The 26643-nt window shown below is 42.1% G+C and overlaps 1 protein-coding gene across 1 annotated transcript in view; it reads left to right on the forward strand.

The window, feature by feature from the left end:
• The first annotated feature begins 3472 nt into the window (after positions 1-3472).
• VOPP1 (VOPP1 WW domain binding protein) overlaps positions 3473-26643 on the forward strand; it is a 175207-nt gene continuing 152036 nt past the window's right edge. The window contains exon 1 of the mRNA XM_019984914.2: positions 3473-3698. Coding sequence (XP_019840473.1) covers positions 3645-3698 — 54 coding nt within the window. The 5' untranslated portion in view covers positions 3473-3644. The remainder of the gene's footprint in view (positions 3699-26643) is intronic.

Here is a 26643-nt window from a genome sequence, read left to right on the forward strand (position 1 = left end):
ACTCTGTGGGAGAAGGCGAGGGTGAGATGATTTTTGAGAGAATAGCACTGAAACATGTATATTATACGTGAAATGAATCACCAGTCCAGGTTCAATGCATGAGACAGGGTGCTCAGGGCTGGTGCACTGGGATGACCGTGAGGGATGGGATGGGCACGGGGGTAGGAGGGGGGTTCAGGATGTGGACACATGTACATCCATGGCTGATTCATGTCAATGTGTGGCAAAAACCACTACAGTATTGTAAAGCAATTAGCCTCCAATTAAAATAAATACACATACACACACACACAAATAATTTACCAACAGGAAATGCACCAAAATGTTATCAAGATTATGTCTGGATAGTAGGTTCAATGGTGACTTTATTTTTCCTTTCTATATTTTTTTATTTTCTATCACATTTGTATTAAAAACTCAAAATTTTATTTTTAAATAAAGTAAGTAATACACACACACACACACACACACACACACAATGGGGTTGTAACAGCAGGAACACCAATGTCTTGAACTAAAGGGGACAGAAATAGTATAAAATGAGGGAAGACTATTGCGGATTCTTCAGGATGGGACAACAGAACTATTTGGCTTTGAACATGCATTATCCTTCAAGAAAAGAGGGAAATGACCTTCAGGTGGAACTGTCTCCTCAGTTTCAGAGAGCAGGGCCACTTACTAGGTTCCAGTGGGCCAAGCTGCCAGCATCCAGGGCTGAGGAGGCAAGCTTTCCTCTGCTGCACCCTGTCAGTAGGCCCAGATGCCAGAGATTCAACCCTAGTGAGCCCAGAAAACATAGCACTGAGGCAAAGAGAATTATTCTCAAGACTTAAAATCTAAGAATTTTTCCTGCTGGATTTGGATTTGTTTGGAACCCATCCCTGCTTCCTTTTTCTCCTATACATCTATTTTGGAATGGCAATGTCTGTACTACGCCTGTCCCACTTGTATCTTGGAAGTAAATAATTTGTCAGGTTTCATAAGTTCACAGCTGAAGAGGAATTTTCCCTCAGGATGAGTGGCACCTCAAGTCTCGCGCACATGTGAAGCAGATGGAATTTAGATGAGATTTGGGATTTAAGAGTTGATGCTATAATGGGTAAGACTTTTGGGCTCTTGGGTTGGAGGTGAATGTATTTTGTGTGTGTCAACTTAAAAAAAAACACACAACCTAAAAGTTGAAAATGATGTTTTTTGTGGACTTACTGAGGACTTAAACCTGGGAGACAGCCTCTCAGATACCTCTGAAGGACTGTTCCAAAGAGGTAAGGAAGGAGGGAGGTACAGGATATATAGGAGTTTTTGGAAAAAAAAAAAGAAGAAAACCAAAAATTAGGTAGTGTGAACATCAAAAGATTACTAATAATGAAAAACCAGGCACCTCAAATTAAGAAATTTAGCACTTTTCTCTGTATGGGAAGATGCAAGAGTCTGGGCTCACTGAAATAACTCCTTTTCTATGTACCTTAACTATCTATGGCCACTGTCCTGCTTTCCTCTATCCTGAATCTTTTCAGGGTGTGCAGTCTGGCGGAGCACAGTGGTTGAGGGCCTGATGCCCACATCATCCTTTGTTTAGTGCTTTGGTAGGCAATATTCTATGTCCACGTGTTTGAGAAGGACATGAATTCGGGAAGGACAGTGGTGGAATATTGTGGGCTGAATTGTATCTTCTCCAACTCATATGTTGAAATCCTAATCATCAGTACCTCTGAGTGTGATTCTTTTTGGAGACAGAACCTTAAGGTACGGGGAGGAAGGAGGGAGGACGGTTCAGGATGGGGAACACATGTATACATGTGGCAGATTCATGTTGATATATGGCAAAACCAACACAATATTGTAAAGTTAAAAAATAAATAAATAAAAAAGAAAAAGAAACTGAGGCCTGGAGAAGTTAAAAAAAAAAAAAAAAGGTGAGAGAGGTAAAATAAGGCCATTGTTGTGGACCTGAATCCAATCTGGTGGTGCCCTTACAAGAGGAAATTTGCACAGGGCCACGAGGGCCCTGTACACAGAAGGATCAGCACGTGAAGATGCAACAAAAGGGTGGCTACCTGCCAGACACGGAGAGAAGTCTCAAAGGAAATCAACCTGGTTGACCCATTGATTGTGAACTTCTTCTCTTTGGAACTATGAGTAAAATAAATTTCTGTTGCTTAAGTCGTCCAGTCTGGTACTTTGTTATTGAAGCCTAAGCAAACACCTAGAGCAAAGGAAACTGAAAAGTGAAATCCTCAGTATGCTAAACCCTGGGGGCCTATTTTTATGGAAGAAGAGGTGGGTTAACTCAGAGACTAGCATAACCCCTTCTCGTTGAAGACCTTTTCTTTTCTAAAGAGTCCCAAGTAATGCTTCAGACTGAAAAATTGAACTAAAACATCAGTAGTTAAGGGCTCGGTTATGTTGCACCTACCTTGTAAGTGATTAGGTAACCCAGAGACAGAAGTCTGCAATTCTTTCAATTGTTCATTTAGTAACGTCTGGGGCTGCTGAACAACCAGGTGTGGTAATGTCTTTTCCTATTCAGTACTCCCAGGTCTCTGCACTTTGCATCCTACTGGTGCAAGAGACTATCTCTCCCTTTAGACACTAGGCAGAGTTTTCTCGCCTCCCTCCCCACCTCCCCCACGAACTGCCTCTCCAGCTCATGATCTGGTACAACTTACAAGCTCAATAAATACTTGTTGAATAACTGTACAAATGAGATGCAATCTGAACCAAGATGTGGGGGGAAAAATATGGTAAGTACGTGGTACTGGAAGCTTCCCTTATGGCTTAGCTGGTAAAGAATCCGTCTGCAATGCAGGAGATCCGGGTTCGATCTCTGCTTTGGGAAGATCCCCTGGAGAAGGGAAAGGCTACCCACTCCAGTATTCTGGACTGGAGAATTAAATGTACTGTACAGTCAATAGGGTCGCAAAGAGTTGGACACGACTGAACTTTCTTTCTTTCTTTTCACGTGGTACTGAGGGGTGGAAAGTCAGTTCAGCAGAGGCGAAGGACATTGCAAGCTTACCAGCGGGACGGTGGGCTTCAACATGGTCCAGATGTAGAGGGTGTGCATGCAGGGACAGCGCAGGGGGACGTGGGCATGAAAGCACCACATTTAAGTGAGAGATGAGGCATAGGGAGCCTTCCATTCTCGGTCTGCCTCCTCATCCTTTGGCCATCCTTGCAGTCACACGTGGGGAGGGTGTACCATCCCACGGTAAGCGCAGGGATGAGAGGGACGAAGAACCTGCAGGCACACAATAGGTTCACGTGCCTCCTTGGAACAAGCCTCACACGGCGGAGACTGCTTCTTTTATAAACCTTACCAGGTCTATTCAGGGGTGACACGACGGTGTCTTCGGAGGGAGCAAACGGCTGGCAGCTTCCCTCCACTCGCCCTGCCGCGCGACTTGCCTCCTGGCTCCTGGCGCGTGCACTCTGGAGGGGAGGACCCTTGACACTCCTTAGCTGAGCCGGGGGCGCGCGAGCCGGGGGCGGAGCGCGGCGAGGGCGGAGCGGCTCATCCCGGGTCCCCGCTCGCCCGCTTGTGCCTCTGGGTCCCCAGGCTGGGATCCCGCCCGCCAGCCCGCTGGCCGCCTTGCAGGGGAAGTGCTACTGACCCGCGCCTGTGACCAGGAGGACGTGCAGCCATGGACAGCCTGGCCTGGAGAGTGGCGGCACTGCTGCTCGGGCTGCTGGTGGAGGTAGGGCCGGGCCGGGCGGGGTAAGCGGGAGCAGCACCGACCGTCCTCAGGAGCCCTGGGGGCCGAGGGACGAGAGCCAAAGGCTCACCGACCCGCAAGAGCCCCGGTGCGGAAGGCTCTGGGCCCTGGTGACAGGGTCGCCCGAGCCCTCCCCGCTCTTCTGATGGCCCTCAGTCCCCCCGCCCCGCATTTATCGTTTCTCGCGAGTAGAGAGGACTCAGGAGCACCCTTTGCGCGCTGTGCGCCGGTTCACCCCGCGGGGCCTCGGCTCTGGTCTGGGTGAGGGTCTCGGGTGCGGTGCAGGCAGAGATTCCAGGCGCCCAGTGGTTTGGGGCTTGGGGCTGGGGCGCCGCCGGGTCCAGGTGCGACCGCGCGGATGTGTGGTTGTGGGAAACGTCACGGAAGCACGAGTGAAATGGCGGGACAGAGCAGAAGTCCTCGCTTGTGAAAATGGAGCGCAGAGTCTTCAGATGCGAGAGAAAACCTCCGAAGAGATGGCGTGGTGGGTGTGGCCTTTTGGCGCCGAGACCCGGGACTTGTTGAAGCGACTACGGAGGAAGCGCCGGTAACCGCAACCTCGTGGAGACCTCGACTGCCCACTGCTGGAAAGGGGCTCCCTCGGATGGGGTCACCCCCTCCTTGATAAAACGGATTCTTTAAAATGTGAGCTGGGGGGTAGGTACTGGGGTGCAGTGTGGATTAGGGCTTGTTCCATTCCTTGCTTGGCTTCATTATTTTAAAGGAAAATATTGTTAATGAAGTCTAAGTAAATGGAGGGTGAGTATCTTACGTTTTCTATTTTAGGTAGTACATCTCTGGAAACGACTCCTTGGTTTTCTTCATTTGTAAAGAAATACAAGTTATAAAATGTTGGGAGGGAGAGCCTTAGCTCTCCTGCAAGAAAGGTTAATGGAAAAGTTTCTTATGCCAGGCGCCACCGTAGCAAGACTTCCTGTTTTTGTTCCTGTGTCCCCTGGCTAAGTGGTTAAAATTTTCGTGGCGTGCCCTCCACTTGAGTTGTCTTCGGTTATTCAGAATTTTATGACCTTAGGAATAACATCCTTTCTGTGATCACCAGACAGATAATGGAGAAGTGAATCTGACACCACTGTTCACATAAAAAGGCATGCATCTGTACTTACACGTGCAATCCGCCCCACCCCCCCCAACTTAAAAATCAGCACTTGGTGAAATAATTTACACTAAAATTTAAATAACTGAATTGATGCTTTCACAAAGTCGATTATCTAGATGGTTGGTAATTTTTGTTTTCATGGGATCATGCAGTGTAACCCATTTTTACATGATTGTCCCAAGCAGCTATTTTGTTTGTGGTAGAGGGGTGTCTCTCTGTGGCATTAAGGAGATTTCTTTCTAATTGATCACATGGAATCTTAACGCATGAGTTATGTATCTGAGATGTTTTCATCTTTAGTGTGTTGCTCTGAATTTCATTTAATATTGGTTATCAGGACATTTTTGATGTTTTTGAAGTCCTGAATCACATACTTAAATGTGCGATTTCTGTTGCTGAGTATGTGGAAGCAAAGAGCTGTTTTCAGTTTGAGGGTATAAGACAATTAAGGGAGGTGTTGGGAAGCCTGACAGCCAGCTGCAACCTGGGATTTTCCTTTTTGTTTCTTTGTTCTGCTTGCACTGGTTTCATTGCGGTTGTAGTGTAGTTGACCATAAACCACCTGGCGGCCTTTTTGCCCTCTGGGATCCTCTTCCAAGCCAGAGTCACTCTGGGTTGCTTGGGGTGAGGGTGGGGAAGTGTGTTTGAGAGAAGTCCTTGAGCAGGGAGAGTATCTAAAAGCTGTTTAAGCTGTTTAAGAAGGGATTTCCTCCAGCTGCTTCACTTCCTTAAATAGAAATTCACTTACCTGTTAGAGAGCTAGACTGGATGTTTGTTTTTTAATTAGCAAACACAGAGTGCCTACCCTGTGTCAGGGATTGTTCTAAGCATTTAACAAATATTAACTCGTTAATCTTCTTAGCAATTACTTTAATTCCCTTTTTTGTTTCAAATGGGAGATGATAGAGAGCTTGTCCACAGTCTCACTGCTGTGACATATGAGGGCTTGAGATGTCAGCACTAGCAGTGGCCTGACCACCCAGTGCTGTGTTGCTGCCTGTCCCACTGCTGGACACAGAGACGTGCAGAGAATTTGTACAGGTCTGTCCTGAGGCCAGTGATGGACTTGGAGAGGTATTGTCTCATGAAATGGGTAAGCCAACAAAATTCCCATTGGAACTCAGTTACATTTCCTTCGGGGACCATATAATTTAGCATCCAAGCTATGACACTGGAGAGTGAAGGTGGGGACTGTCAGCAGTCATGTCTGCACAGTTAGGCAGCAGCAGGACTGTCCTGGAAGCCCCAGTATGTGCTCACCCGAAATCCCAGGCACAGCTGTTGGTAGAAACAGGCTGGGGGTGGCATTATCCCTTCCCCGGGAGACTTCAGGGAGCTCATTACTCAAGTGACCTTTTCTTTCCGTCAACTTGGACTTGCCTGTGAACTGCATGGGAAGCCAGTGAGGACCCTTGTTACATCTTTTCTCCTCCCCACTCTATGCCAGCCTTGTAGATCCCAGGCACATAGGCCGTGGGGGAGGCCACAGAATAGGGGAATCCCAAAGCTCTTTGAGGGTCATGAAATTCTAAACTTCTGTGTTTTTCTTCTGTTCTCTGGTTTCTGGAAGGCCCTGCTAACAATGCCTGCAGGAAGAGTGATGATGTGAACTGTCCCCTAGTAACTCTGGTGAATTAATTCCCAGTGGCCTTCACTGGGCTGCAGCAGCACCTTAGAAACTGAAAAAGAAAAGCAGTTTCAAAGCTAATTATGCCTTAGTAGAACCTGGGGAGTCATTAGGTGCTGAGCATATGTGCATATGGGTTTTTGTCAGGCTGTGTGGTTTTCTGGATATCACTGCAATCTCTTTCTAGAGGTCTGGTTGTTGACACTTTGTTAGATACTGAGTAGTATTTGTTCTGGGTTCTGTCCTTTCTGAAATGAGCCCAGAAATGTGTAGTATATTATTCAGTATAAAATAACCCCCGTGCCAGGGCTGGGGACTGTAGGCATCCATTCACAAGGGAAGAAACTCTGTACTATGTTATTTTATTTAAGAGACTGGCATCAGTATCTTTCTGATCCTCCCCTGGACCAAAAGCCGGAAACCTTTAAGTGAGGCCGCCATGTGTTTCAAGTTATTCTGGCCAAAGAACATCCCTTCTTGGGCTAGAAAAAGGAGTGGTCTTCTCTTAGAGACAGTTGGAAAGGGAACATTGTCTCTTGAAACCAGGGAAATTAACAGGATTACTGAGTATTTTTCCAAGTCCATTGTATTTTGACACCCAGGAGTCTTGAAATTAGAACCAACTCATGTTTAAGAGTGTTTTTTGTCTCATGCCATCTGTTTTTTGTACCCTGGAATTGCAATGAATGTGGCAGCCCCTGGATGCCAATTTTCTGAAATAAACCAGTGCAGCTGTCCCTGAGCAACATGCAGTTTGAATGAAAGAGAAGACTGTAGGGAGTTTGTTATCTCTGGAAGCTCTCTGGAGGCTAGGTGATGAGGATGAGAGGTGGCAGTGGTAAATGAACCTGGTGGGAAGGACTCCACTCGGAACTGCGGGAACTGGCTCCTGGTGTAAGAAGAGGACCTGGGGCTCTGGGCGCAGACTCTGGGGCCCTAATTAACCTTGCATTCTTTGACTTGTGCAAACCTGTGAAGACCAGCTGGATGGCAGTGACTCTAGAAGTACATAGATTAAGCTAGTGGCCACTGGATTATTTAGCCATGGGCTGGCAAGTCATTCTCTTAGAACCTACATTTATCCTCTCAATGAGGTCTCTTAGATGTCACCCTCTTGATGAGGCCTACCTTGATCACTCTATATAAAATTCCAACCTAAATCTCTTCCCAGCACACTGGCTCTAACCTAAACAATTTCTTCTTTTCTACGTATTTATTCACTTCAAAATATGATGGAATTTACTTCCCACAATGTACACATTATAAAGGCAAAGGTTTTGATTCACTTGTGTTACCTGAAATATCCCAAACTCCTGGAACAGTGCCTGGCATACAGCAGGGATTCCATAAATATTTGAACAAGTGGAAAGAACCATGGGTAATGACCCTGGAGGAGGGAGCTGAATACAACTTCAGTAGGAGAAGGGAAGGTAATGTATTAGCTATGACTCTGAAGGGTCTTTGTGTGCTAATCACACAAAGAGCTAATCATTATGTGAACACCTGTAGAGATGGAAACTCACTATCTCTAAAGCAATGTATCAAAATTTTGGATAATTTTAGTTGTTAAAGTTTTCTGTTATATTGAGTAGAAATGTCTGCATTGTTTCTACCTGGTCCTAGTTCTATATCCTTGTGCTTTTCAGAAGAAATGTAATCACAATGACAGCCCTTCAATTGAACACAGCTGTGTTGGTCTCCATGCGTTCTTCTCTAGGTTTCATTTCCTTCTGTCATTTCTGACAAGACATGGTTTTGAATCATCGCATCATCCTCACAGCTACCCTTTGAAAACTGCCAAACTGGATGGAGAGTGCTTAGGAAATTATCACTGAAAAACTGGTCCTAGAAAAAGACCTTGGAGGACAAAGTGAAGTTTGGCCTTGGAATACAAAATGAAAAAGGGCAAAGGCTAACAGAATTTTGCCAAGAGAATGCACTGGTCATAGCAAACACCCTCTTCCAACAACACAAGAGACGACTCTACACATGGACATCACCAGATGGTCAGTATTGAAATCAGATTGATTATATTCTTTTCAGCCAAAGATGAAGAAGCTCTATACAGTCAGCAAAAGCAAGACCAGGAGTTGCCTGTGGCTCAGATCATGAACTCTTTATCGCAAAATTCAGACTTAAATTGAAGAAAGTAGGGAAAACCACTATACCATTCAGGTATGACCTAAATCAAATCCCTTATGATTATACAGTGGAAGTGACAAATAGATTCAAGGGATTAGATCTGATAGACAGAGTGCCTGAAGAACTATGGACAGAGGTTCATAATGTTGTATGGGAGGCAGCAATCAAAACCATCCCCAAGAAGAAGAAATGCAAAAAGGCAAAATGGTTGTCTGAGGAGACCTTACAGATAGCTGAAAAAAGAAGAAAAGTGAAAGGGAAAGGCAAAGGAGAAAAGAAAAGATATATCCATCTGAATGCAAAGTTCCAAAGAATATCAGGAGAGATAAGAAAGCCGTCCTCAGTGATCAATGCAAAGAAATAGAGGAAAACAATAAAATGGGAAAGACTAGAGACCTCTTCAAGAAAATTAGAGATACCAAGGGAACATTTCATGAGAAGATAGGCACAATAAAGGATAGGAACAGTATGGACCCAACAGGTGCAGAAGATATTAAGAAGAGGTGTCAAGAATACACAGAACTATACAAAAAAAGATCTTAATGACCCAGATAACAACGATGGTGTGATCACTTACCTAGAGCCAGACATTCTGGAGTGTGAAGTCAAGTGGGTCTTAGGAAACATCACTACGAACAAAGCTAGTGGAGGTGACGGAATTCTAGCTGAGCTATTTCAGATCCTAAAAGATGATGCTGTGAAAATGCTGCATTCAATATGCCGGCAAATTTGGAAACCATCAGTGGCCACAGGACTGGAAAAGGTCAGTTTTCATTCCAATCCCAAAGAAAGGCTAAAGAAAATCCTAAAGAATGTTCAAACTACTGCACAATTGCATTCTTCTCACATGCTAGCAAAGTAATGCTGAAAATTCTCCAAGCTAGCCTTCAACAGTATGTGAACCAAGAAATTCCAGATGGTCAAGCTGGAATAGAAAAGGCAGAGGAACGAGAGATCAAATTGCCAACGTCTGTTGGATCATCGAAAAAGCAAGAGAGTTCCAGAAAAATGTCTACTTCTGCTTTGTTGACTACACTAAAGCCTTTGTGATGGCACCCCACTCCAGTACTCTTGCCTGGAAAATCCCGTGGACGGAGGAGCCTGGTAGGCTGCAGTCCACGGGGTCTCCAAGAATTGGACACAACTGAGTGACTTCACTTTCACTTTTCACTTTCATGCATTGGAGAAGGAAATGGCAACCCACTCCAGTATTCTTGCCTGGAGAATCCCAGGGACGGGGGAGCCTGGTGGGCTGCAGTCTATGGGGTTGCACAGAGTCGGACACGACTGAAGTGACTTAGCAGCAGCAGCAGCAGCAGCAGCAAAGGCTTTGACTGTGTGGATCATAGTGAACTGTGGAAAATTCTTCAAGAGATAGGAATACCAGACCACCTAATGTGCCTCCTGAGAAATCTGTATGCAGGTCAAGAAGCAACTTTTAGAACCAGACATGGAACAATGGAATGATTCCAAACTGGGAAAGGAGTATGTCAAGACTATATTGTCACCTTGCTTATTTAACATCTATGCAGAGTACATTATGTCCAATGCTGGGCTGGATGTGCAAGATTGCCGTGAGAAATATCAATAACCTCAGGTATGCAGATGACACCACCCCTATGGCAGAAAGTGAAGAAGAACTAAAGAGCCTCTTGATGAAAGTGCAAGAGGAAAGTGAAAAAGCTGCATTAAAGCTCAACATTAAAAAAATGAAGATCATTGCATTCGGTCCCATCACTTCATAGCAATTAGATGGGGGAAACAGTGGAAACAGTGAGAGACTATTTTCTTGGGCTCCAAAATCACTGCAGATGGTGACTGCAGCCCTGAAATTAAAAGGTGCTTGCTCCTTGGAAGAAAAGCTATGACCAACCTAGACAGCATATTAAAAAGCAGAGACATTACTTTGCTGACAAAAGTCCATCTAGTCAAAGCTACAGTTTTTCCAGTAGTCGTGTATGGATGTGAGAGTTGGACCATAAAGAAAGTAGAGTGCCAAAGAATTGATGCTTTTGATCTGTGGTGTTGGAGAAGATTCTTGAGAGTCCCTTGGACTGCAAGGAGATCCAGCCAGTGAATTTAAAGGAAATTAGACCTGAATATTCATTGGAAGAACTGATGATGAAGCTGAAGCTCCAATACTTTGGCCACCAGATGCGAAGACTGACTCATTGGAAAAGACCCTGATGCTGGGAAAGATTGAGGGCAGGAGGAAAACAGGACGACAGAGGATGAGATGGTTGGATGGCATCACCGACTCAATGGATGTGAGTTTGAGCAAGCTCTGGATCTTGGTGATGGAAGTTGGTGATGGACAGGGAAGCTGCAGCTCCATGGGGTCTCAAAGAGGTGGACACTGAAGTGAGTGACTGAACTAAAATGAGAAAAAGACCACTCAAGAGTGAATAAAACAGAGTTCAAAGTTTCATACTGGGAAAAAGTTTGATTTAGCTTTATTTGGAAAAAGCAAAGCCCAGATTATAAAATAAGTTAATTTTATTCTAAGTACTCATTTTTAGAATTGAATCAATGGGTGAGGGGAGGAATTATTTTTCTGGTAAAAGTCTGTGATGCATAATAGCATAGTCCTCACTTGACTTTGGAAGTTAGTGGCATGATCATATTAAGAATTTTTTCTGTTTTTCCAGAATTACTTGCTTGAGTAATCAATCCCACCATCTCCAGGTGGGGGCAGGAGGGCCATCTCCAGCTTCTCTTGGTCTTTTTTTTATTATTAATATCATTCTGTTTTGAGCATCTGTGGGGTCACACAGAGTCGGACACGACTGAAGTGACTTAGCAGCATCAGGGTCATTATTAACAGGTAGCTTCCAGACTTTTTTGTCTCTTCCATAGGCTTGGTGTATCTTTGTAAGATCTGTGTCAAGATCTGCAAGGTCACTTGGCCGCCCATCTGTGTGTTACTGGTGTTGTACTTACTTGCCTGTGATCCTGGCATGGGAGGTTGCCTATGGAGCTGCTCTTGTTAAGTGAGCTGGGGTGTTGGTGCACTTTCTACAAGGAGTGAGTTCAGTGTTGTGTGCATTTTGTCATGCGGCCTTTGGCTTGACTCCCATCTCTTCCCCACTGGGACTTGTTTGAACAATAAGGACACCCTGTTCTGTAGGTGTGCCCTCGCTGGCACTGTCACAGCCCTTGTTTAGACCTTTTCGTTATGCAGATAAAATAATCCAAGAGGTTCACCTTGACTTTGCAGTGACACTTAAATCTTTTTAACATCAACTGGTGGTAACCCACAAATCCTCATAATAGTTGTAGAGCGTTTAGTATAATATTTAAAACCTGAATTGAGGACTATATATTCATTCTAATTATATTTTATGTTACTTCCTTCATCTCATCTTCTTAAGTCTGTTTAAATACTGTTTTTTAAAATCAGGTGTCCTTTATGGTTTTGTGCCATATACAGATTTCATTATCATACCATTTTCAGCTTTTCCAATGGAGTATTAAAAATATTAAACTGAGCCAAGTCAAACATGGAGACTCTTATCTGAGTTGAAGTAGATTGAGATTTTGACTTGGAGAATACTGATGTCCTTAATTTTAAAAAGTCACAATTTAGCTTTAAATATGCAGTGTTGAAGTGTTTCCTTGGTGAGGAAAGAGACAACAAATGAAAGTCTAGAACTCCAGCAAGATATCTAAATTTGGGAGTTATTTTGTGCTCATGCTGCAGAGCAATTGAGAGCTTTATGCAAAGCTGCTGTACTTGGTGAGTTGGACACGGTGGCCTTTGCTGGTTGGGGTTAATGAGTCAAGTAGTCAGCGAATACAGAGAGGCAATGAATATGAATATACATATTTTTTCAAGAAGTACAGCTGCATACTTCAAAGTTCTTGAAGAACACAATATCCTCAGACCAGAATAAAGAAGTAGTATCTTCTAAATCAGATTTGAAATAAGACATGTGATAGTAGTTAGTTTCTTGTTTAGATGTTCTCTTAGTCCATTTGAACTGCTATAACAATACACAGAATACTACCTACTGGGTAGTTTATAAACAACAAAAGTTCTGGAGGCTGGCAAGTCAGTCAGGGCACTGGCAAGGTCCATTTCTGGTGAGGATTCTCTTCCTGGTTCACAGCTGGCACCTCTGTCTGTGTCTTCACTTGGTAGAAGGGGCAAGCAGTCTCTGTGGAGTCTCTTTTATAAGAGCATCTATCCCAATCATGAGGGCTCTGCACTGTGATCTAATCACATTCTGAGCGTTCCCACCTCCTAATGCCACCACCCTGGCTTTGGGATTTCAACATGATTTTTAGGGGACATAAACATTCAGAGCATAGCAGATGGCAACATGGTGATGTGTTGTGGAATCTCAGCTCTTTGTCTATTGTCTGGCAGGCTTTTGAGTGAATTACTTAGGTTCTCATCAACTCAATTGAGTCACCTGTAAGAAAAGAAGTGCCCCAGCTTTCCCAGAGAGAAGGTCTGGGAAAATTCACCACTTGAAATTTAGCTCTCCGCACAGGATAGACCAGCAGGTTGTGAATATCGTCACTTGTTTCTAAGCAAGGTTCTTGGCCCAGGTTCCCTGCCAAAATGGAGAGAGGGTTCCAAAAAATACCTTTTCTAAAAGAATGTGTACTTTTATTTATTTATTTTTGCATGTACTGAGTCTTTGTTGCTGCATGTGCTTTTCTTTAATTTGGGTCAGTAGGGACTACTCTCTAGTTGCGGTGTGCAGATTTGTCATTGAGGTGGCTTCTCTGGTTGCAGATCACAGGCTGTAGGGCACATGGGCTTCAATCATTGCAGCACATGGGCTTAGTAGTTGTGGCTCCCAGACTTTAGAGCACAGGCTCAACAGTTGTGGAGCACTGGCTTAGTTGCTCTGAGACTTGGAACCTTCCCGGATCAGGGATTAGACCCACATCTCCTGCATTGGCAGGCAGATTCTTTACTGAGCCACCAAGGAAGACCCCAAAATACGTTTTTGTTTAAAAATTGTGCTTTCTTGCCTTTTCGTTGATGTTGTTCAGTCTCTCAGCCGTGTCCAACTCTTTGCAACCCCATGGACTGCAGCATGTCATCCTGTCGTCCACCATCTCCTGGAGTTTGCTCAAACTCATGTCCATTGAATCGGTGATGCCATCAAAACGATGTCATCCTCCATTGTCCCAACTGTTCAAAAAAAGTGAAAGGAAGACTGTGATTATTGTCATCTTTGGCTCTTCATTGTTGCCCTGGGTAAAGCAATGAAAGAGTGCAAATAAATGTTCTCTTCCCCCTTCTATGCTGTCTGGATGGAGGAGCAGAAGGCAGCATCCACACAGGTCACACCTGGACTTTAACTGGGAAGTAAAGATGAGTGAAACCCTTTGGCTCTTTAGCTTGTCTTGGTCTCTTGGTGTTTTGTAATTTGTGACAGTTTTTTTGAAAGAATCAAACTATTGCTTCCTGGAGAGAGTGCCGGTGGGGAGTGTGGGAGTGTGTTTCTGAGGGTTTCTAAAAGTTCCTACTGGTAATACCTTGTTTCCATGTGTGTATGTGTGCTCAGTCGTGTCCAACTCTTTGCAGCCCCATGGACTGTAGCAAGCCAGGCTTCTCTGTGCATGGAATTTTCCAGGCAAGAATACTGGAGTGGGTTGCCATTTCGTACTCCAAGGAATATTCCTGACTCTGGGATCCAACCCGTGACTCTTGCATCTCCTGCACTGGCAGGGAGATTCTCCACCACTGTGCCAACTGGGAAGCCCACCTTGTTTCCTTAGTTAGAAAAAAAGCCGGCATGAGAAGTGGGGATGACAAGGGTGCGGGGTGTTTGAAACAAGGCCCATAGCCCCATTGTTCTTGCACTGCTGCAGGGTCTCTGCCCTTAGTTAAAGTCTCTGCTACCTCAGCTGCTCTCTACTGACATTATGTATTTCAAGCAATTCAGGATTCTTTTCAGGAACCTTGGTTTCTTTCTGTTGTTCTTTTTTACTAATTTCTGGTCACTTTCCACCTGACCATTTTTCTCTAGCTCAGAGAGTGTCAAAGTTTTTGTGTGTATACTCTCTTAAGGAACTTTCAGAAACTATATACACCTGCACATATTTTTTAACTTGACATGCAGTCTTTTATTACAGATTTTAAATGACTAATGAATTGGATTCAATGAGATGAATGGATTTGATCTCTTGTCTATTGTGAAAGTTAGCTATTGAAAATTAAACTAGAATAGCACTCATTGTATACAGTGAAATTTAAATACCAGTAGCCAGGACTTCCCTGGTGATTCTGTGGTTAAGAATCTGCCTGCCAGTGCAGGGACACTGGTTTGATACCTGGTCTGGGAAGATCCCACGTGCTGCAGTGCAGCGAAGCCCATGTGCCATAACTCCTGAACCCTGTGTGCCTACAAAGAGGAAAAATTAAATTTTTCCATAACTTCCTGCTCTTTCTGCCTCTGTAACTCAGCTTGCTTCTTGGAGTCTGGATCATGTAGGTCATGTAGTCTCAGAAAGTGGGGACTTAATAATACTTAGGAACAGGAGCTTATCTCACTCGCCCTTGTCCTGCTCTTTGCAATCGCCTGGCCCCTGCAAACCTGCTTAATCATGCCTGTCTGTGTAAAGGTCCAGGCATCCCCCTCCCCATCCTGACTGCTGTTCCTGCACATGCGAAACCCTTTAGTTTAAACCAGCCTATTAACAGCCAGTGTTGCCCACTATAATCTGTCTATAAAAACTCTGTAACCCCTTTGTTCAGGGCTCAGAGCTTGGAGTGTTAACTCCTCTGGGCCCGCTGGCCCAGTAGTAAACCTGAGTTCTCTAACTCTCCGAGTGTGGTGCTTGGTTTCTTGAGTAGTGGTTTCTGCAACACCTAGAGCCCATGCTCTGCAACAAGAGAGGCCCCCACAGTGGGAAATCCACACACGACAACTAGAAGAGTAGCCCCTGCTCACCACAACTAGAAAAAGCCTGTGCACAGCCTTGAGGACCTAGTACAACCGAAAAAAAAAAAAAAAAAAAAAAAATACCAGTAGCAATTTGATACAGATTATTGTGGAGGAAGAATGTCACCTGCGGTATCAGTAAACAAAGGATGTCTGCGGCCTCTAAGCCAGCAGCTACTGCTGCCTCCCAGACTGTGCACCCTAAGGGGATTCATGATAGAGAAAAACAGGATACTGGCCCTAAATAGTTAAAATGCATAGCAAAGGAAGGATTTCAAAGAACCTAGACACTTGCATCTTCTCATACTTAGAAAAGTAGTAAATTCATTAACTTGAGATGCCAGGTTTTCTTTTTTTAAAAATATTTATTTATGCAGTGTCTTTGTTGCAGCCTGTGAGATCTTTAGTAGCGGCATGTGGGATCTAGTTTTCCGATCAGAGGTTGAACTCAGGCCCCCTGCGTTGGGAGCACAGAGTCTTAACCACTGGGCCACCAGGGAAGTCCCAAGATGCCTGGTTTTCTTCGGTAATCTTTTAATACTCTTAACTACATATTTTGGCTCCTCCCTTACCTCTTTGAAACAGTCTTTTAGCTACCTGAGAACCTGTCTCCAGGGCTTACGTCCTCAGTATATCTGCTGAATAAAACAATTCTCAATTTCTAGGTTGTGCCTTATAATTCCTTTAAAAATAAATGAGTTCATCTTACAACATTTGGAAATTTTATATCATATACTTTTCTCTTTAATCTTCTGTTTCCATTCTACTTCCCCCACAGAACTTTATTCTAATGAAATCTATGCTTAATAGTCTTTTTCTGATATCCATTTTTATAGCGAAAATATATATCTTGAGTTAATTTTTGAAACATTTCCTCAGATAAATCATTAAAAGATTAAAGAGTTATTATTACAGCTATTACTATCCATTTGATTGAAACAATATAAATATATTACAAACTGAATATTATTAAACAGAAAAACATTATTAAACAGTAAACATTTACTGGCAATACATTTCTGAGTGAGGTGGATGAGGGTTTTTTTGTTTTTGTTTTTCATTTAGATCATGTATCACTGGTAGAAATGGGAGAAGTTTCATGTTGAACTTCCTCTGAGTAATGTGCCCAAGCCTCATACTAAACTATGATCAGGCTGTTTTTCAATTTAATTAAAAGCGAAATATTTGAGAACACCTGAGGTGTAAAGTATGCATTGACGAGGGTAGTCTCCTTGATGGGACTTCAGCGAGGTTCTTTTGAGCTGTCTTCTTGACCAGCCCTCTCCTTGGCCTTGCACATCTGTCTGCACTGACCCCCATTTAGCAAGAATCTTGCTAAGTTATCCCCCAAGGGATAAGGGTATCTTGATATCCAATTACTTTGCCCTGCCTTCAGCAAGAATTCTCTTAAGTCAACTTAGCAAGAATGCCCCTCCCCTTGCTAGTGATTTTCCATCCCCTGACTCCCTCACTCTGCTCCTTGGCTATAAACCCCCTACTTGTCCTTGTTGATTTTGGGATTCAGCTCCATCACACTCTCCCCTGGGCTCATAGTCTTGAATAAAGTCTTTCTTAACATTTTAACATGTGTCAGAGGAATTTCTCTTTAAGAGAGTTGATACCAGTACGTGCAGTGGCCTTAGACAGATACCTGAACAGTTTTCAGTTCTAGACCAGTAGAGCCTGTAAAAGTAATGAATGAGTGGGAGGTGTGCCTTGTTTTGTAGAGAGGAGAAGGGTGATTCTGAAAGAGGAACCAGCACGGCCACTGGCCCAGCATCTTCACCAGAGCGTGTGTTCTTAGGAAGGTCAGTTTCAGGAAAGAGGGCCCATAAGAAGGTCTAGAGATTACATTTTTAACAGTATGTGAAATTGAGACCACAGGTTACTTGATGCGTTTACCACTTCCTTGCGGGAAAGGAACTGGTGACCACAGTCATGACACCTGGGCTTCAGTCAGCTGAGCAGGGTGTGAGGGGCCATCACTGAGATGGCTGGTCAGGCTGCTGTGTGGTCAGCTCTGTGGGCAGTGGCTGTTCTTCTAGACTTCATCCTGGACAGGGTCATGCTTCTCTCATAGGACTGGAGGGGTCAGCCTCTTCATTAGGCCTCTGTCTGGTCCCTTTCCAAGTGTCACCATGACCTGCTATTGATGTATTTCATGAAACTGCCTAGAGTAGAGATAGGTTTGTTTATTTTATTTCACTCCCACCCTTTCGATCAGAATTCAGTTGTGTGTTGGTCTAGCAAAGTGGGTGAGAAAGACCTGAAACAGGGGCAAGCACATAATGAGAAGACAGACACATGTAATTGGCAAGTGGGGAGTCAGGGGGCCCTCCTGCTCTCCATGGCAGGAGGACAAAATGGGCCTTTCAGCCCGCACTTTTATTGGCAGAAGTTACATGAGATTATTAGGGAATAGCTATACTGGGGAGCTTGATTAGCACACCGTAAAAGGGGAGTAAAGTTAAGGCTCTGCTGTTGATCAGGAATATCTTGTTTTGTTTCCATGGGGATGGACGCAGGGGTAGGCAGTGAAGTGGAGCAGCGAGCATGTCCAGCCCCGAAGATGTCCCGTTCGGCATGCTTACTAGGACAGTTACGAGGGTGCAGTTTGCCTTACCCTTGAGTCATGGGGCAGGTTCTGGTCTCTGCTCCACCAGGCTACAACAGTGTGTCTAGTTCTATTTTTGGTAGCTGGCTCAGGATCTCATTGAAACCACCATCTCAAAGAGGTAAGGGACCAGAATAAAGGAAACTTTTACTATCTACTTAACACCTAACATCCACCTGACTTAAGTTGTCTGTGTATTAATACTTTGAGCACAAATGTAATTAATACCGTTAAGTCTTCAGAAGGAAACTTAAAGAGGTGTAAAGCTTTTCAATGAAGCCAGCTCCTCTCTGAGCTTGAACATTAACCTTCCCTTTGCTTTCTCCTCTGATTTTTAGCAAGTTTGCACTATCTTTGCTGAAAAGGTCTTAGGACACTAAAACAGCTCTTTCTTTGATAGTCAGCTTCACCAGTGATGCCAGGGTCTGGCATTGTCCCTTTAGCCTACTGTGTTTTAGGCCATGGTCTGAAATCCTTACTCTGTGGGGTCATTGGCTACAAGGGGGCTGGAGTGAAAGAATGAGTGGCTATGTGGGTGAAGGTGGGAGGTGGGGAATTTTTCAGTGCAATGCACAGTCATGCTGTCTCTGTACAGAGACATTGTGGTTCCTGGGAGACTGAGCAGATATGGTTGGAATTGGCATTAGCAGAGCATTTACAGGTGGCAGGGCCCATCCACTGATGAAAGCAGAAACCTCCCATGAGGTTTCGTGCAAGGAAACAAGTTAGCAGGTATGAAACACTCACATAATTTGTATGTGTTTACATTTATTTCCCTGGGGAAAGTTTAAAGTAAACATTTGAAAAAATAATAGGATTCTCTTGTGTGCCTCTAATTAGAGTCCTTTAATTAGACTATATTGATTAGAATGCTTTCAACCCTAAGTGTTGTTGTTGTTCAGTTGCTCATCATGTCCGACTCGTTGTGACCCCATGGACTGCAGCACGCCAGGCTTCCCTGTCCTTGACCATCTCCTGGAGCCATCCAACCATCTCATCCTCTGTCGTCCCCTTCTCCTCCTGCCTTCAATCTTTCCCAGCATCAGGGTCTTTTCTAGAGAGTCAGCTTTTCGCATCAGGTGGCCAAAGTATTGGAGCTTCAGCTTCAGCATCAGCCCTTCCAATGAATATTCAGGATTAATTTCCTTTAGGAATGACTGGTTTGATCTCCTTGCTGTCCAAGGGACTCTCAAACACCACAGTTCAAAAGCATCAGTTGTAAATTTGGTCCACTGGAGAAGGTAATAGCAAACCACATCAGCATTCTTGCCTTGATAACCCTGAGTAACAGGGTTCTGTCTTTGTGGCTGCATTGTGGGTTGTAGCAATCCTTCATGTTATGCAAATAAACCAACTTCCACAGCTCTCTGTGAGGACATAGATGTATTTTTTCTGTTCTGGACCAGCAGTATGACTTGTTCCCCCCAACCCCCTGCCCAGTATTTCTCAATGTGAAACTCTTGGATGAGGATGGTATTGGATCAGCATTTTCAAGTCAAAAATCTACACAGTGATTCAGATATTAACACTCAGATATAGAAAACTTGCTAGCATGTGGCATTAATTACTTTTTGAAACCTCTTACATTTGAGTATTTTTTAAACTCTCCAACATTATTTACTTTCTCTAATTTATAAGTGATGATGGTGAAGATGTGGTAACTAGTACTTACTGTGTTTTTACTATGTGTCAAAGACTATTTTAAAAATTTTTTGATACTTTCAAATTTTCTTGTTCTCTTTTCTTTCGGCTTTACTGAGGTATACTTGACAAATTAAAATGATATATATTTAAGGAGTATAATATGATGATGTGATATGTGTATATTTGTGAAATGATCACCACAGTCAAGTTCATTGACACTTTATTACCTCATGTTACCTTGTGTGTGTGTGTGGTAAGAACATTTAAGATCAACTCTTTTAGGAAAATTTCAAGTACAATTTTATTAGTTTCAGTCACCATGCTGTATATTAGATCTCCAGAACTTATGCATCCTGTGTAACTGAACTTTTATACCCTTACCAACACCTTTTTATTTCCCCATCCTCTCAACTCTTGCAACCACCATTCTACTCTCTGCTTTTATGAGTTTGACTTTCTTAGATTCCACATATAAGTAAGATTATGTAGTATTTATGTTTGTGAGTTGTCTTATTGCACTTAGCATAGTGTCCTCCAGGTTCATGTAGATGTTAAATGACAAAATATTGTTTTTTAAGATTGAATAATCCATTATACATAAATGTTGTATATTTTAAATAAATAAATTTAAATAAGTTAACTTTGTTTAACACATATATTTATTTAAATAAATATACATATATGTAAATACATAGAATGTAAATTACTATATTAAATTTTATTTCACCTATATATGTATTATATATAAATATGTTATGTATACTGTATAACATATTAATATTATATATGTACATATTTTTTCTTTATTCTTCCATTGATGTACACTAGGGTTGTTTCCTTATCTTAGCTATTACAGATTTTACTGCAGTGAACATGAGGGTTCAGATATCCCTTCAAGATAGTGATTTATTTCCTTTGGATTTGTAGCCAGATATAGGATTGTTGAATCATATGGCAGCTCTATTCTTAATTTGTTGAGGAATCTCCATACTGTTTTCATAATGGCTATACCAGTTTATATTTCCATTAAAAGTGTGCAAGTGTTCTCTTTGCTCTACATCCTTGCCAACACTTATTCTCTTATGTTTTTGATAGCAGCCATTAAAACATATGTGAGGTGATATGTCATTGTGGTTTTGATTTACATTTCCCTAATAATAACTCCAGAATGAAGAGATGGAGCCAAAGCAAAAACAACATCCAGCTGTGGATGTGACTGGTGATGGAAGTAAAGTCTGATGCTGTAAAGAGCAATATTGCATAGGAACCTGGAATATTAGATCCATGAATCAAGGTAAATTAGAAGTGGCCAAGCAGGAGACAGCAAGAGTGAACATCGATATTTTAGGAATCAGTGAGCTAAAATGGACTGGAATGGGCGTATTTAATTCAGATGAACATTGTATCTACTACTGCAGGCAAGAATCCCTTAGAAGAAATGGAGTAGCCATGCATAGCCTCCTTAACAAAGGAGTCCGAAATGCAGTACTTGGGTGTAATCTCAAAAATGACAGAATCTCTGTTCATTTCCAAGGCAAACCAATCAATATCACAGTAATCCAAGTCTATGCCCCAACCAGTAATCCTGAAGAAGCTGAGGTTCAATGGTTCTGTGAAGACCTACAAGACCTTCTAGAACTAGCACCCAAAAAAGATGTCCTTTTCATCACAGGGGACTGGAATGCAAAAGTAGGAAGTCAAGAGATACCTGGAGTAACAGGCAAATTTGGCCTTGGACTACAAAATGAAGCAGGGAAAAAGCTAACAGAGTTTTGCCAAGAGAATGCACTGGTCATAGCAAACACCCTCTTCCAACAACACAAAGACGACTCTACACATGGACATCACTGGATGGTCAATACCTAAATCAGATTGATTATATTCTTTGCAGCGAAAGATGGAGAAGCTTTATACAGTCAGCAAAAACAAGACCGAGAGCTGACTGTGGCTCAGATCATGAACTCGTTATTGTAACATTCAGACTTAAATTGAAGAAAGTAGGGAAAACCATTAGACCATTCAGGTATGACTTAAATCAATTCCCTTATGATTATACAGTGGAAGTAACAAAGATTCAAGGGATTAGATCTAATAGAGGGATTAGATCTAATAGGCCTGAAGACCTATAGATGGAGGTTTGGGACATTGTACAGGTGGCAGTGATTAAAGACCATCCCCAAGAAAAAGAAATACAAAAGGGCAAAATGGTTGTCTGAGGAGGCCTTACAAATAGCTGAGAAAAGAAGAGAAGCTAAAGGCAAAGGAGAAAAAGAAAGATACACTCATCTGAATGCATAGTTCCAAAGAATAGCAAGGAGAGATAAGAAAGCCTTCCTCGGTGATCAATGCAAAAAAATAGAGGAAAACAATAGAACGGGAAAGACTACAGATCTCTTCAAGAAAATTAGAGATTCCAAGGGAACATTTCATGAAAAGATGGACACAATAAAGGATAGGAACAGTATGGACCCAACAGATGCAGAAGATATTAAGAAGAGGTGGCAGGAACACACAGAAGAACTATACAAAAAAGATCTTAATGACCCAGATAACCACGATTGTGTGATAACTCACCTGGAGCTAGACATCCTGGAACATGAAGTCAAGTGGGTCTTAGGAAGCATCACTATGAACAAAGCTAGTGGAGTTGATGGAATTCCACTGAGCTATTTCAGATCCTAAAAGATGATGCTGTGAAAGTGCTGCACTCAATATGCCAGCAAATTTGGAAAACTCAGCAGTGGCCACAGGACTGGAAAAGGTCAGTTTTCATTCCAATCCAAAAGAAGTTCAGTGCCAAAGAACGTTCAAACTACTGCACAATTGCACTCATCTCACACGCTAGCAAAGTAATGCTCAAAGTTCTCCACGCCAGGCTTCAACAGTATGTGAACTGTGAGCTTCCAGATGTTCACGATGGATTTAGAAAGACAGAGGAAAGCAGAGATCAAATTGCCAGCATCCTCTGGATCATCAAAAAAACAAGAGAATTCCAGAAAAACGTATACTTCTGCTTTATTAATTACACCAAAGCCTTTGATTGTGTAGATCACAACAAACTGTGGAAAATTCTTAAAGACGTGGGAATCACCTGCCTCCTGAGAAATCTGTATGCAGGTCAAGAAGCAACAGTTAGAACGAGACATGGAACAACAGACAGGTTCCAAATTGAGAAAGGAATACATCAAGGCTGTATATTGTCACCCTGCTTGTCTAATTTATATGCAAATACATCAAGTGAAATGCCAGGCTGGATGAAGCACAAGCTGGAATCAAGATTGCCAGAAGGAATATCAATAACCTCAGACACACAGATGATACCACCATTATGTCGGAAAGTGAAGAGGAACTGAAGAACCTCCTGATGAAAGTGAAAAAGGAGAGTGAAAAAGCTGACCTAAAACTCAATATTCAAAAAATGAAGATCATGACATCCAGTCCCATCACTTCATGGCAAATAGATGGGAAAACAGTGGAAACAGAGACTTTATTTTCTTGGGCTCCAAAATCACCGCAGCTGGTGATTGCAGCCATGAAATTACAAGATGCCTGTTCCTTGGAAGAAAGCTATGACGAACCTAGACTAAAAAGCAGAGACCTTACTTTGCCAACAAAGCTCCATCTAGTCAGAGCTATGGTTTTTCCAGTAGTCATGTATGGATGTGTGAGTTGGGCTGTAAAGAAAGCTCAGCACTGAAGAATTGATGCTTTTGAACTGTGGTGTTGGAGGAGACTCTTGAGAGTCCCTTGGACTGCAAGATCAAACCAGTCAATCCTAAAGGAAATCAGTCCTAAATATGCATTGGAAGGACTGATGCTGAAGCTGAAACTCCAATACTTTGGCCACCTGATGTGAAGAACTGACTCACTGGAAAAGACCCTGATGCCGGGAGAGATTGAAGGTGGGAGGAGAAGGGGATGACAGAGGATGAGATGGTTGGATGGCATCACTGACTCGATGGACATGAATTTGAGCAAGCTCCTGAGTTGGTGATGAACAGGAAAGCCTGGCGCGCTGCAATCCATGGGATCACAAAGAGTCAGACACCACTGAGTGACTGAACTGAACTGATAGTTATGTTGAGCAGTTTTGTCATGTGTCTGTTGACCATCTGTATGTCTTCTTTTGCTTAAGTCACTCAGTCATATCTGACTCTTTGTTATCCCACACTGTATCCCTCTGTCCATTATATTCTCCAGGCAAGAATACTGGAGTAGAGTATCATTCCCTTCTCCAGAGGATCTTCCTGACCCAGGGATTGAAGGTGGATATCTTGTGTTGCAGGCAGATCCTTACTGTTTGAGCTACAGGGGAGAATATATCTTCTTTGGGGAAACATATTTTCAGGTACTTTGCCTATTTTTATTGGGTTATTTATTGTTTTTTGTGTTTCATTTTTTTGTTAATGAGTTCATTGTATATTTTAGATATTAGTTCCTTATCAGATGTATGGTTTACAAGTATTGTCTACCACTCTATAGGTTGCCTTTTCACTTTGACTGTTTCCTTTGCTGTGTGGAAGTTATTTAGTTAGATGTAGTCACATTTGTTTATTTTTTATTTTATTGTCTCTGCTTTTGGTATCATAATGCAAAGACTCATGTCCAAGAGCTTTTTCCCATATGTTTTCTTCTATGGGTTTTACAGTTTCAGCTCTTACATTTAGGGGTTTGAACTTGTGATACTTTGATTTGTTGGAAATTTTTATGACCTGTTTTGTGAACTAATATAATCTTGCAGAATTTTCAGTGTATACTTGAGAAGTATGTGTATTCTTCTACTGTTGATGCAAAGTTCTATATATGTCTGTTTGGTCTATTTGATTCTATAGTGTTGTTCAGTTCTGTTGTCTCCTTATTGGTATTTTCTGATGATTTATCCATTTTGAGAGTGGATAGTGAACTCTCATATTTTTATTGTATTGCTGTGTATTTCTCTCTTTAGATCTGACAATATTTTCTTTATGTATTTAGATGCTTTGATCTTGGGTAAATACATATTTATAACTATTATAGCTTCCTGTTGAACTGGCCTTTTAGCACTATGTAATGACCTTCTTTGTTTATTTTGACAGTTTTAACTTAAGGTCAGTTTTGTCTAATATAAGAATAATTGACCCCTGAACAGTGGGAGTTAGGGGTGTCAACTGCCCAAGCATTTGAAAATTTGTATGCAACATTATAGTGAGCCCTTTGTATTCAAGATTCTGCATTCACAAGTTCAACCAACTGAATCATGTAATACTGGAGTACATATTTATCACAAAGCATCTGCGTAAAAATGGACTCTCACTGTTCAACACTGGTGCAGTGGGACAGCTATACAGTCACCCCTGTTCTTTTTTGTTATTATTTGCATAGATTATCTTTTTCCATCTTTTTTAGTCTATGTGTGCCTTTAAAGCTTGAGTTTCTTTAGCCATTCTGTTTTTTTGATTGGATAGTTTCATCTGTTTCTAAAGTGATTTGGTTCATTATTTTGTGACTTCTTTTTTCAAGTTTCTGTGTCCTTTTTTGCTTTTCTTCCTTTGGAATTTGTAGTGGTACACTTTGAATTGGGCTTCCCAGGTGGCACAGTGGTAAAGAATCCACTTGCTATTGCAGGAAGTACAAGGACTGTAGGTTTGATCCCAGGGTTAGGAAGATCCCCTGGAATAGGAAGTGGCAACTTGCCACTCCAGTATTCTTGCCTGGAAAATTTCATAGACAGAGGAGCTTGGCAGGCTGCAGTCCATGGGGTTGCAAACAGTCAGACACAACTGAGCAATTGAGTTCATACACATGCTTTGAATCATTTTAAGCTTTTGTGCATCTGCTGTAAGTTTTTCTTGGTGATTACCATGAGGTTTACATAAAATGTCTTATAGCAGTCTATTTTAAGCCAGTAACTTACCTTCATTGCTTTCTACACTTTTACTACCCCACACATTTTATGCTATTGATGTCACACTTCTTTTTATATTGTATATCCACTAACAAATTATTGTAGTGTATTTATTTTTAATATTTTTGTGTTTACTTTTTTTATACTAGAGTTGAAAATTATTTACCCATCAGCATTGCATATTATTCTGAATTTGATTATGTGTTTACCTTTACCAGTGAGTTTTATACTTTTGTATGTTTTCATGTTACATGTTAGCCTGCTTTCATTTTAACTTGAAAAATTCCCTTTAGCTTTTCTTGTAAGATAGGTCTAGTGGTGATGATTCCATCAGATTTTGTTTGTTTGAGAAAGTCTTTGTCTTATCTTCATTTCTGAAGGGCAGCTTTGCTGAATATAGTATTCTCAATTGGTCATTTTTTTTTCTTTTGTCAGTTTGAATGTATTATCCTACTGTCTCCTGGACTGTAAGTTTTGTGCTGAGAAATCCACTTATAGCCTTGTAGGGGTTCCTTGATATATCATAAATCCTGTTTTTCTCTTGCTGCTTTTAAAATTTTGTCTTTGGAAAAAAAATAATAAAATTTTGTCTTTGGATGTTGATAATTATATTTCTGTGTAACATTCTTTGGGTTGATCCTTTGAGGATTTGGGTTGATATTTTGGAGACCTTTGAGTTTCAGGAACCTGGATGGGCTTATCGCTCTCAAGATTTGGAAAAGTTTCAGCCATTTTTTCTTTAAAGAAAGTTTCTGCCTGTAATTTTTTCTCCTCTGCAAAGTCCCATAGTGCATCTATTGATCTGCTTAATGGTGTCCCTTAAATCCCATGGGCTTTCTTCACTGTATTTCATTCTCACCTCCCCCTGCCCAACCCCACTGGATAATTTCACAGATTCTGTCTTCTGCTTGGTAAAGTAGTGTTGAAGAAATATATTGGATTTTTCATTTCATTCATTGTGTTCCTTAGCTCTAGAATGTCTGTTTGGGTCTTT

Source organism: Bos indicus, chromosome 22 (genome assembly GCF_029378745.1).
Source record: "Bos indicus isolate NIAB-ARS_2022 breed Sahiwal x Tharparkar chromosome 22, NIAB-ARS_B.indTharparkar_mat_pri_1.0, whole genome shotgun sequence".
Taxonomy (NCBI): Eukaryota; Metazoa; Chordata; class Mammalia; order Artiodactyla; family Bovidae; genus Bos; species Bos indicus.